The sequence below is a fragment of the Protopterus annectens genome, chromosome 2.part1 (assembly GCF_019279795.1).
Source record: "Protopterus annectens isolate FY-2018-M chromosome 2.part1, PAN1.0, whole genome shotgun sequence".
NCBI classification, from domain to species: Eukaryota; Metazoa; Chordata; order Ceratodontiformes; family Protopteridae; genus Protopterus; species Protopterus annectens.
Genome location: NC_056729.1, coordinates 714,663,179 through 714,676,306, shown reverse-complemented (window position 1 = coordinate 714,676,306; position 13,128 = coordinate 714,663,179). Strand labels below are relative to the sequence as shown.

The 13,128-nt window shown below is 42.3% G+C and overlaps 1 protein-coding gene across 1 annotated transcript in view; it reads left to right on the top strand.

The window, feature by feature from the left end:
- The window catches only part of MAP9 (microtubule associated protein 9), a 1,126,417-nt gene that overhangs the window by 672,837 nt on the left and 440,452 nt on the right, over positions 1 to 13,128 (top strand). Inside the window, exon 7 of the mRNA XM_044063500.1 lies at positions 4,380 to 4,708. Coding sequence (XP_043919435.1) covers positions 4,380 to 4,708 — 329 coding nt within the window. The remainder of the gene's footprint in view (positions 1 to 4,379; positions 4,709 to 13,128) is intronic.

Sequence of the window (13,128 nt, the reverse complement as noted above, 5' to 3'; positions counted from 1 at the left end):
TTTGTGGTCGTGGTCATTACTGTGGTTGCTTTTTGGGATTTATTAGTCAACTGAAAATGATTAATGTTGGAATGCATCAAACACCCCTGTTCTTGTGTGAGTAGATCGTAAAGAAGCTTGCAGTAATGGCCCTGGCCATCTCCAAAAGAAGGGAGAACCATAGTTACCTAGCCCAGAAGGGAATCACCACAATGATCTTGGGGGATATCTCCTGAATCTTCAGAAGTACTCTGGATATTACTAGAAAGGGCGGAGGAGCATACAAGAACATTCCTATCCAAAGAAAAGAAAAGGCATCTGTCTTGCAGGCTTTCTTGCATAGAATCTTGGAACATAATCTTGCCAGTTTGACTGTATAAGGAGGAGGCAAAAGGTTCTGCTTCAGGAACTCCCCGCAGATGGACCAAATCTTGGAAGACCCCCTGATCTAGTTTCCATTTGTGATGGTATGACCTGGTCCTGCTCAGCTTTTTCTGGCACACAAATTTGTTCTGACAGAATGTAGGATGCCTGCAGAGTGAGGCTGTGCTGTATAACTATATTCTGTGCTAACATGTCAAGTCTGCAAAGGGGGTAAGACATGGTCCCCCTTGCTTGCTGATGTATCATAAGACTGTAGCATTGTCTGATATCACTTTGAAGAGGCCACAAAAAGGGCCAAAGCTGGTTCAGAGAGTTGAGTGTCTTGATAAGGACAAGCATCTTCTAGATATGTATGTGCCTGTGTCAGTCCTTGGTGTCCTACACCCCTGCAATTTTCTCTCTCCAGAAACTGCTCCATAAGCAAAGTCTGAAGCATCTGTGGGGACTGACTGCTCTGGAGCAAAGAGAGAGAGGGGGGAGACTTGGATTTAAAGATCTCTGTTGTCTCCACAAAAGATTTCTCTGGCATTTGAAAAGATAAAGGGTGTTGATGCTGGGAACGAAAGGATTTTAGATACCACTGTATCTTTATGTGGAATCTTGCCAGGGTCATCATAAGAATCATAGATGCCATGAGATCCAAAGCTTGAGTTGAAAATCTTAGAAACAGAGCTAAATAAGGATATATTTTTCCTGTAAAAGACAAACTCTTTGAACTTAGGTGCCTAGTTGACATCCCAGAAACACAATCCTGAGTGAGGGAGTGAAGAAACACTTTTGACTGTTCTCTTACTATCTCAGCTTGTGTAAGAGATTTCTCACCTAAAATAGATTCCTAACATTTTGAGAAAGACTGCAAAAATAAGCAAGTTGTCTAAATATGGAAAAATGTAGATACCCTGTAGCCTGCATAGATTAATAGGTTCATGAGTGTTTACTAGGCTAATGACCATAATGGCTTTTTTAAGCTCAGCCATGCATCCCAAATCTCTGACAAGTTCTGATACCCTTGATAAGTGTAAGCATGGGCCTAGGAGATGAACCATTTACAGGTTACCTGGGTCCATTAGAGACATATGTGCCAAACCAGGGATGAATTTCCGGTTTCCCATCTAATTGTCCAAGTTGCATTTGAATTGGGTTATGGAGGAACTCTGCTTCATGTAGATGAGGAGCCTGTTCCATAGACGGGATAGTCTCTGGGATACATACCTATTTCTCCAGCAGGTCCTATGTATATCACAGGTAAGGTTTAAGTCTTTAGAATGGGTAATTCTGGTGCTGTTTGTTTTGTAGATATGCAGGAGGTCCATCAGATTGGGGTCTGACAATGCTCTGTATACCAGACATCTCTCCTCAAAAGCCTGTAGGAGACAGAATTCAGGGATAGGAACTTGAGGCGGTCTGCATAGGATATATTACTTACGCCCTGTATTCTTTTAGTGAGGAACTTCTGTGGACATTCCACTTGTTGGATATGCCTGGTTAGGTACATACCAAAGGGAGCATTGTACTTAATGATAGGTTTGATGAATGCCGAATACAGTGGAACAATGACTTCACTGGACATAGATGCCATACCTTTGTTTATAAATTGCGCAACATAGAATGATTTCCTCACCACTGTAGACACGTGATGATCAAAGGCTAAATTACTATCTATGTGGGTCCCTAAGTCCCTGACTACTGGGTCATCTCTAAGGGGTGTGTTGTCAATATGATAGTTACCAGGGATGGATGACTTCTCAAAGGATACTATTATGCATTTCTTGACATTTAGTTTTAGTTCATGGCTCTGGCACCAGTTGTTTGTCTGTGTCAGCCCCTCCTGGAGAACATTTGTGTCAATGTGAGATTCAATGACAGCTCCTAATTTGCAATCATCTGCACATTTAGTCAACCAGAGACCACTGACATTGGCCTTGACTTCTGAGAAGTAAATGCCAAAAAGGATAGGTCCAAGGACTGATCCTTGAGAGACTCCACTTGTGACTGGCCTCTTTGTAGAGGTGGACTCCCCAATTCTAACTTTCTGGGTCCTGTCTGTGAGCCAGTTGGCTATCCACCGGGTGACATATGAGTTTGTACCTAACCTGTTGAGTTTGTCAACAATGCCCGAGTAAGGTATTGTGTCAAAATACCTTGGCCAGGTCAAGGTAGGGCGTGTGAATGATTTTGCGCATTGCTTTGTTGACCTTCTCAAAAAAGTCCACCAGGCTGAGTAGACATGATCTCCCCTTGACAAAACCAAACTGGGTTGGTTCCAGTGTCTGGAAGTTTACTATATCTCTTTTGATCATCTCCATGATAATTCTTTCCATGGCTTTACATATAAGACCAGTGAGACTTACGGGTCTGTAGACGCCCCACCTTTGTTCAGAGGGATAGCTGTTGCCTTTCTCCATTAATGAGGCACGAAGCCTGTTTGGAGGCTACATTTAAATAGTAATTCCAGAGGCCCTGAGTGGTCCTCAATTTTTCCACTTGTAATGGAAAATTTGTCAGGAACAAGGGATTATTTACAACGACCTTTTAAAGTACAGTTTATTTGCATTTTATGACTTGCCAGATTTCCGAAGTTCAAAGCTACATTTTACAGTTCAGTTGCAGTTTAATTGATTTGTCTTCATTTCATTTCCTTTCTCACATCTACAGAGAAAGAGTCACAAGACTGCACATATTTGCAGAGTATATGTGTTGGCAGAATGAAATAAGAGAGAGAAAAAAGTTCACATCTTTAAATACTTTTTATAGCCAAGTACTACCCCTTGCACAACAGGAACTTCCAAAAAAATGAACTCAGAGTGGCATAAAGGATGAATCCAACCATATCACCTATCAGGGAAGGTCATTTGTAGGTCATTTGGTACACTAAGGATATTTATGTTATTTTCTAAGTCGTACTTTTTTTAAACAAAGAATACTGATGTTTTTGTTTTGATTCAAAAATATTTTGAAGCCAGAGTTATCACTGTGACAAATTGTCAGAGTGTCATTTCTTTTTGTAATTCTCCTGTAATGATATGTAATGACATCAGTTTAGTTTAGGAAATCACAATGTGCAGAGGTGAGATTATTTTGGGTAGCTACTTTCATCAGACTTGTTTCATTTCTTCATGTAGACAGTTGTCTGAACTATCTTGAACAATATGTTCAGATCTCGCTTGACTCTGTATGTAAAGGAGTAGTGGGTTCACTTTTCTTAATCAGGCCCCAGTGTCCTAATGGATAAGGCATCGGCCTCCTAAGCCAGGGTCTGGGGGTTCAAGTCTCATCTGGGGTGATATAATCTTGATACAATTAGACGTTTTTGGCATTGGGGGTTGGCATAATGGTTAAGGTGTTTGCCTTTATGACAAGAGGTACAGAGTTAGTTTCTCACCAAAGGAAATTACCTTGGCTTAAAATAACCCACAAGGCAGTTAGCCTAGTATTTAGTTATGAAACTAAGTCTATCAGCTGTTGATTCAGACATTTTTTTTCTGTAGCCTAAATCCAATTTACAAGACATATAGCTTTTTGTCTTTTTGGCCTATGAAGAGGCAAAGTGGAATGAAATCCAGACAGAATCAAGGTTTTACTTAAAATATTCAGAGCAATTACACTGAGTGGTTTCATCATAAACAAGGCTTCTTCAGATCTTTCATACTTTGCCCTCCTGCCCCTTCTACTCACATGTGTTAACCCAAACCCTGCCCCAAACCCCAAGCCTATGCATTAAGGTACTAAGCATTTTTTTCTAACAGTACCACTAGGCAGATAAATTATATTTGAAAGTTAGTGGTGTTTTTTTTCAGACAGTCGGGAAAAGAAACTTTTTCCCTTGTTTGATTGGTTTACTTTTTGTCTAAGTAGTAGTTACATCATTTTAAACTAATAGTGTTTCACTGTAACAGTAGTTCATTGTTTAATGTACTCATACATATATATTTATACGTATGTGTATGTGTGTGTGCATCCTGTCTTTTATTTCTGTATTTTTTTTCTCATCCTGTGGTCTATTATTTTGCTTTTAGATCAGGAATATTTGTTTTCAGGTGCTGATGTCAAGAAAACACCCAGCCTTATGGACTTGATGACAGCTACTGGAAATGAGAATCCTGCTGTGTTAGACCAGAGACAGTTACTGACTGACTATAGTCCTGATGTCAAGAAATCATGCACACCCACAGAGCTTTTGATGGCTGCTAGAAATGAGAACCTTGGACAAATGAAGAAATCAGTAGAAGGTCACAGTAATGAAAACTACACGTTTCCCGGATCACAAAATCTTACACAACGCCACAATCAGATTATCAATCAGATGATAAAAGATGCAACTGTGAATAATACTTTTACTTACAAGGTACTTCACCTATTTTATATATGAATAGCTGTTCTGTTAAATTTAATAGGTTTTGTTCATCCTGATTATTATATTTTTTGCATTACAGTAGACCACTGGCAATCACTTTTGACAGCCATGTATCTTGCTGTGGTTTATCGTGTGCTAAATGTGCATTTCCTGCCTTTGTCACTTATTTTACTGTACTTGACCAAACATAAGAGCTTGCTCTGATGCTTGCTTTATCAATCTGCTTCTAGTGTTTTAGTATTTGGTTTCTTGTAACTTTTTTAAAATGTCCTTTTTTTTACTTATGCTTTAGTTGGCTCATTGATGCATATCATGACTGAAGTATGTTGAAATTATTTTATGACTCTAATGACAAGTGTACACTGGCAATGTACACAATGTTTCTGTGTTATCTTCATTTGCTTGACTTAGAAAAAGTCTATGAATATGTAGAAAAAGAAGTATTTCTGTCTGATTTGTTAACTATTAAAAAAAGGCTTGAGTCATAGTTTTTGAGAGAAAGGAAACAGATAACCCAGGGCAAAGAAGCAGTTTATGCAGAAGAGCTGCATTGTATAAATTTTCTATGTTTTAGATGTAGTTTCCCTAAGAACAAGAAAATAAAATCAGTATAAAAAATAATAAGCTGAAGGAAGTCAAAAACTTCCAAGATGAGCCTCCCCACCTTAGTTAGGCAACATCATTTTATTATGGCGTATTATGTGAGACCGCTTATCTCAGATAAAAACAGTATTTAGACCATTAATGTCCCACGACCAGAGCAGACTGTGACTACAGTCTAATCTTCCATGATTAGAGAGTCTTCTTCATTCTCTGATGCAGCTCCTTTACAGTCAAACATTATTACCAGCTCCACGATTGCCAGTATGTGTACAGTAATTTTGCTGTTTGCAGGTATCTCTAAAAACCTCTGATATCCTTTTCTCATAGAATATATGCCATCATCGATTGCATGGGAAACAAAAGTGTCACTGTGTTTTAAGTTGAATTTCCATGCATGTGGAAAGCTTAATTGACATCACTAGTTTCCTTTCTGTGTCACACCAAAGAAGCCTCTAAGGACTAATGGTAGGCGCTTAATGTTATTAGGCTGTATGAATACGAGGAGGATTGTGATAACATCATAACATTTATATTGGGATGTTTCTTCTGCAGTCTGCAGCTCAGTATTATTTTTCCCTTCACCATCTGTCTTGTAACAGCGTTCGTTATAATATCATACATCTGACTAGGAACAAAAAAATCTCTTGTTTTCCCGCCTTACTGAACTAGAGTAGTCCAGTTTCAGAGTTGCTGATCCCTGGGCTTTGTTTTTAGTTCCTGTTACTGATCCATTGCCTTATTAGGAAGGAGGGAAGTTTCTTTGCTTACCAGTGGGAGTGTGAAGCACTGAGCAGCCTTTCTGTCCAATTTGGTGAAGTTTCAGCCAGAAACTAGTAGTCCATTGGTCGTTTTGGGCCAATTCCTAGCTCCTTTCAGCCCCCTGCTATAAAACACGCTAAACACGCGTTTTCCAGCTTGTACCAACTCAGCACAGATCCTCGTGGTGGCCTGCAGAGTGATCCAAGCAGCAGAGAGCTAAAAGAGTGACTTTCTACCAGATATAAGTATTTTTGTGGCTTTCCCACTATTAAGCTAGCGATTGCATTTCACGGTTTTACTGCTACTTTAAGTGATTTCTGCATTTTACACTGTTTATTGCACTTTAAGTTACTAATTGTTGCAAATTGTTTCTGTAGGCTACACACTAAAGTGCGCTAGCCGATTTACAGCATTTATAGCATTTACTGTCTGTTTTTTCCTTGTCTCTGTAATAAAACAAAAAATCTCTTATTTCCCGCCTTACTGAACTAGAGTAGTCCAGTTTCAGAGTTGCTGATCCCTGGGCTTTGTTTTTAGTTCCTGTTACTGATCCATTGCCTTATTAGGGAGGAGGGAAGTTTCTTTGCTTACCAGTGGGAGTGGGAAGCACTGAGCAGCCTTTCTGTCCGATTTGGTGAAGTTTCAGCCAGAAACTAGTAGTCCATTGGTTGTTTTGGGCCAATTCCTAGCTCCTTTCAGCCCCCTGCTATAAAACACGCTAAACACGCGTTTTCCAGCTTGTACCAACTCAGCACAGATCCTCGTGGTGGCCTGCAGAGTGATCCAAGCAGCAGAGAGCTAAAAGAGTGACTTTCTACCAGATATAAGTATTTTTGTGGCTTTCCCACAGTTATTAAGCTAGCGACTGCATTTCGCCGGTTTTACTGCTACTTTAAGTGATTTCTGCATTTTACACTGTTTATTGCACTTTAAGTTACTAATTGTTGCAAATTGTTTCTGTAGGCTACACACTAAAGTGCGCTAGCCGATTTACAGCATTTATAGCATTTACTGTCTGTTTTTTTCCTTGTCTCTGTAATAAAACAAAAAAAATCTCTTATTTTCCCGCCTTACTGAACTAGAGTAGTCCAGTTTCAGAGTTGCTGATCCCTGGGCTTTGTTTTTAGTTCCTGTTACTGATCCATTGCCTTATTAGGGAGGAGGGAAGTTTCTTTGCTTACCAGTGGGAGTGGGAAGCACTGAGCAGCCTTTCTGTCCGATTTGGTGAAGTTTCAGCCAGAAACTAGTAGTCCATTGGTTGTTTTGGGCCAATTCCTAGCTCCTTTCAGCCCCTGCTATAAAACACGCTAAACACGCTTTTCCAGCTTGTACCAACTCAGCACAGATCCTCGTGGTGGCCTGCAGAGTTATCCAAGCAGCAGAGAGCTAAAAGAGTGACTTCTACCAGATATAAGTATTTTTTGTGGCTTTCCCACAGTTATTAAGCTAGCGACTGCATTTCGCCTGTTTTACTGCTACTTTAAGTGATTTCTGCATTTTACACTGTTTATTGCACTTTAAGTTACTAATTGTTGCAAATTGTTTCTGTAGGCTACACACTAAAGTCGCTAGCCGATTTACAGCATTTATAGCATTTACTGTCTGTTTTTTTCCTTGTCTCTGTAATAAAACAAAAAATCTCTTGTTTTCCCACCTTACTGAACTAGAGTAGTCCAGTTTCAGAGTTGCTGATCCCTGGGCTTTGTTTTTAGTTCCTGTTACTGATCCATTGCCTTATTAGGGAGGAGGGAAGTTTCTTTGCTTACCAGTGGGAGTGGGAAGCACTGAGCAGCCTTTCTGTCCGATTTGGTGAAGTTTCAGCCAGAAACTAGTAGTCCATTGGTCGTTTTGGGCCAATTCCTAGCTCCTTTCAGCCCCCTGCTATAAAACACGCTAAACGCACGTAAGCGCGATTTAGCGCGGAGTTACCACTGTTGCACACAAGAGCAGCGGCGGTTAAACAAGGTTAAACTATTTGGGCCATCTAAATTCCACTCTTCCAATTTTCCCTTAGATTACCTTCCTCGAGCTGTACTGCTGATCTAACCAGCATATCCTATAACTGAAAACTTCATCTCTACTTGATTCCCAAGTAGACTATTCTCTATCTGTATAGCCTAGCACTTACTCCTACAGTACTTGCACCTTGATAAAGCACTCTTATTATAGATAGTACCCCACCAGCCTAAAACCCACTTCCCCCGGAGTCCTTTGAAAGTCTCTTTATCTACTACTTCTAATATGTCGAGGGATCAGTTGCTAGTGTCCTCTCCAGCTCAACTGGTGAACCTGGGAATATTGAGGCAATGTTACAATTGCCTCATGTACACAGACAATCCTCTCCTTCTCCCACAAAACACAAATACATGCGAGAGATGCAACTGTACGGCCAAACTGGAGGCTGAGCTCTCTCAACATAGGACTGGCAAGACCAGACAGGAGGAGAAGGTAACCACACACAATACATACCCAGTCACACATGGTACCATCACAACTTCAAATCATACACATACTCACACAAAGACATACTCGGAGGCTCTGATCAAAAATTTACCAAAACAGCAGAGGCCACCAAAGCAGACACCCAAACAACTACCACCTCACGACCCAACACATGCAACACATAGACCACACAGTCAGAGTGTCAAACAGTCACAGCCCTTAAGGCCAAACAAAATGCCAGACACACTTGTCATTGGTGATTCCATAGTCAGACACACTGACGTCCCGCTCACCAGACTGAGTAAAGAGAAGGTCACAGTAAGCTGCCTGTCGGGTGCTAGAATCCACCACATAACGCAAGCACTCAGGTCTCTCAACAGCAGGTACAAGTACGACTCAGTCATTGTCCACGCTGGTGTCAACGACCTGAGACGTACCTCCTTGGACTACATGAAAAGGGACATCGAGGAGCTCTCTGATTATGTAGCCCAGGCAGGTATGACCCTGACCTTGAGCAGTATCCTACCTTCACCTAGAATGATGCCACAATACAGTGATAAGATGATCAGCTTTAATAATTGGCTTAAATTCTGGTGTCATTCAAAGGGGATCCAATGTCTGTCTGCCTGGGATGACATGCTGGACAAGCCACGCTGCTTCGCAAGGGACGGCTTGCACCTGTCACCCCTGGGCTTCCGGATATTGGCAAAGGCTCTTGCCACCCCATAGTGCCTTTTTAGGCAAGGCTCAAATTCTAAACCTACCACCCTAGAACACCAAAAAGGAAAAAACTAAGGGTAATGCTGCTCAATGCCAGAAGTCTCAATCTCAAGATGCACGCACTCGAGGCTCTTCTCAATATGGAGAACATCGATGTCTGTGCTGTGACAGAAACCTGGTTCAAGGCTCCTGAGAGCACCCCAGCACTAACAGGTTTCACCTCATATCATGCCCGCCCCAAAATCCGGACAACACCAGGAAAGGAGGGGGGGGTGTCCATATTCATAAAGGACACCCACACCTCAAGGTTGGTGGCAACGCACGATGCATCGGAGACCATCCAGGTGCAAATAACCATAGGCAAGACTGCTCTGCAATTTGTAGCATGTTACAGGCCACCCTCTCAAACTCAGGAACCTCACATGGCCTTCCTGAAAACATTGGAGGATAAATGTATCTCCAAACACCATCATACTAGGTGACTTCAACTACCCTAATATAGACTGGGAACACTACTCAAGCCGAACACTCTAACCCAAAGATTCCTGGAGTTCATAAACTCAAATGCCATGGAACAACTAGTCACCATCCCCACAAGAGGAGAAAACATACTTGATCTCATCATCACGAACATGGGATCAAAATGTTCAACACCGAAGTATACCCCTCACTGGTGAGATCAGATCATAAACTAATCTCGCTGGAGGTCCTCATCCCGCCCCACCTGAAACAAAAAGACCACAGTGAAAAACTTCTCAAAAGCCGATTTCACACTTCTAAAAACTAGTGTGGTCTCCTTTAAGGCCCCTGAGCCAGTGGTAAACATTACTCAAACCGCTGAATCACTTACAAATGCCTTCTACCAGCACCTACAGGACTGCATGGATCAGGCAATCCCAAACAAAACTAAGTCTCTCTGTACCAAAGGCAAGCGTCCAGTCTGGTGGACCCCAGCCATAAACAAGCTCTACAACAAAAGGAGGAAGCTACTACAAGATAGAGCAAAATCCTTGAAAGGTAAGACACCTTTGATCATTATAAGTAAAAAACTAAGAGCTCTCATAAAATCATCCAAGGCAAATTTTGAGAGAAAAATTGCCAAGGACTCTAAAGAGAATCATAAGGCCTTCTTTAGCTATGTTAGAAACCTAGGAGGAAACTCCCAGATATGCTCAGAATTAGTTCAAAATGATGTGAAAATTACTGAACCTACACACATTGCCAACATACTGGCTGACAGGTTCATTGCAAACTTCTCCCCCCCAAAAGGAGAGATATCTATTCCAGAGGATTGTAGCCCCCCAAACATCTCCAACGCCCTGGTGAGAACTGCCCTCACTAAGGCAAAAAACACAGCATCCATGGGACCGGATGGTGTCCCCGGCTGTGTGCTTCACGAACTCAACGAGGAATTAAACCCACAGTTAGGACAGCTGTTTAATCTTAGCCTCACCTCAGGATACGTACCCAAGGAGTGGCGCACGGATACTGTGGTCCCACTTCATAAGGGCGGTGCCTCCACAGACCCTGGAAATTACCGCCCCATTAGCTTGACAAGCCTTATCTGCAAAGCCATGGAGAAGATCATAATGGAACTCATAAATAAAGACATAGGGAACTTGCAGACTTTGGATCCAACCCAGTTTGGCTTTGTCAAAGGCAGATCCTGCCTCTTAAACTTGGTTGACTTTTTCGAGACAGTCACCAAGGCCATTGATGAGGGAAAGGCAGTCCATACAGCCTACCTCGACCTGGCAAAGGCCTTCGACACAATACCCCACTCAGGTATCATCGAAAAACTCATCAGCTTGAATGTAAACCCATACATCACAAGATGGGTTGCAAACTGGCTAAGTGACAGAACCCACAGGGTCAGAGTTGCTGGTGCCATGTCAGACTCAAAGCCTGTCACAAGTGGTGTCCCACAGGGCTCAGTCCTGGGTCCACTCTTGTTCGGCATCTACTTTTCTGAAGTACAAGCAAACACAGGAGGGTTATGGCTGACAAAGTTTGCAGATGACTGCAAACTGGGCCATAGTCGAAAACACATCTGACACAGATATCCTCCAGAAGGGCCTCACAGAAACGGATAACTGGTGCCAGAGCCATGGCCTGAAGTTAAACGCCAAAAAATGCATAGTCATACCCTTCGGGAAAAACAAGGTTACCCCTAGCTACCATATAGATGGCAATCCACTGAGCACAGAAAAGTCATCAGGGATCTGGGGACCCAGGTTGACAGTAGCCTTCGCTTGACACTCATGTTGCTAAAGTAGTTAGGAAAACCTTCTATATCGCCCACCTGATCATGAAGGGATTCACATCTAGATCAAGGGAGGTCATCGTCCCCTGTACTCATCACTCATTAGACCTATGATTGAGTACAATGCCCTGTTCGGAATGTATCTGACCAGACACCTGCTGCAGCTTGAAAGGCCCCAAAAGTTCCTCACCAAAAGGATAAAGGGTCTCAAAATATGTCTTATGCTGCCCGACTGAAAGAACTCCAGCTCTATTCAGTCTCATACCGCTTGCTCAGAGGTGACCTGTGCCTGACATATAAGGCCATGTCAAACCCAGATTTGATGAATATGCTTCACCTCAAAAATCTAGATCCCTCAGAACCACAAGGGCGGGAGACTTAAACCTTGACACGGTTATAAATAGAACGTGCTGGAGGGACAGATTCATCACCCAGAGACTCCCTATGCTGTGGAACAAAATCCCGGTACATGTGAGGCAGAGCACCTCTCTGGCCTTGTTCAAGAGGAATCTTGACCAATGGATGGGAGATTGCAGATATACCCCCGGGATTACTTCAGTGTCACTGCTTGACAGAGGCACAGCAAAATGATAGGCATAGTTTTTATTCAAACTAAAGGGGTGGCGAAAGCCACATAACTATGGGCTAGGCTTATAAATGCCCTTGGGCAGATAGCCTAGTATGAACCTATGAACCTATGAACCTAAGTGTCCTCACCCTTAAGTGCCTGTGACTTGTTTTCTGCTACTCACATATTTCAGGCTTCATTCCAGGTATTTGTGATAGAAATGTTCTCACTTTTGATGACTAAGAAATAAAAGTCAATTTAAGTGTTGGTATGGCCGTCTGGACCCACAGTGGCATTGCCTCTACAATCTGGTACTGAATCATGATGCAGAGCACTGCTGTAAGTGCCATTATGTCATGTTGGCCACCCTAAAACACAAGAGAGAGAAATGCCTGACCTGCCTTATGTCTGGCAAGATGGCGATGGTTGAGATTGACAAGAGGGCTTCTCGTGTGATCCCCAAATATTTCTTCTGAACTGTAAGAATACAAAAGGTACAAATAACATACACTGATCACGCCTGCATGGAGGTAAGTCCATCCTTGAGATGGACTTATTGTCCCCATATATCACCAGCACCATTCAAATTAGTGTTGGGATGAGCTTGCACATGTCCTGCTCAGCAAATGATGAAAGGTCAAGGAGAGATAATCACCCAGCTAGTTACCACCTTCAAGTTGGAACTTACAGGCAATTGATAAACAGCTGAGAAGTAGTTCTCCCTAGAACTTTCCCTGAGTTCCACAAGGTTTAAAGGCCCAGGTTCAGGAGGGTCCACCAGGTCTTCCTATGCCAGACTCTTAGGTCAGGGCTTGAAGCTTTTTGACGTTTGCCAGGACCTGTCCTCATTGTCACAGATACGCACCTCTAGAGAGCAAGGGTTGATACCAGTTCTAGGCCCCATATGAGACTCATCTGTCCTCATGCTACCTTTGTTGGGCACAGCTAAGATGTTATGCTCCAGTTTCTGATATTCACCTGTTGTACACTCCACTTGTATATTTGCCAAACACAGGCCCTCTAACTCTTGAGTTAAGATCCGGGGAGGGTCTTCAC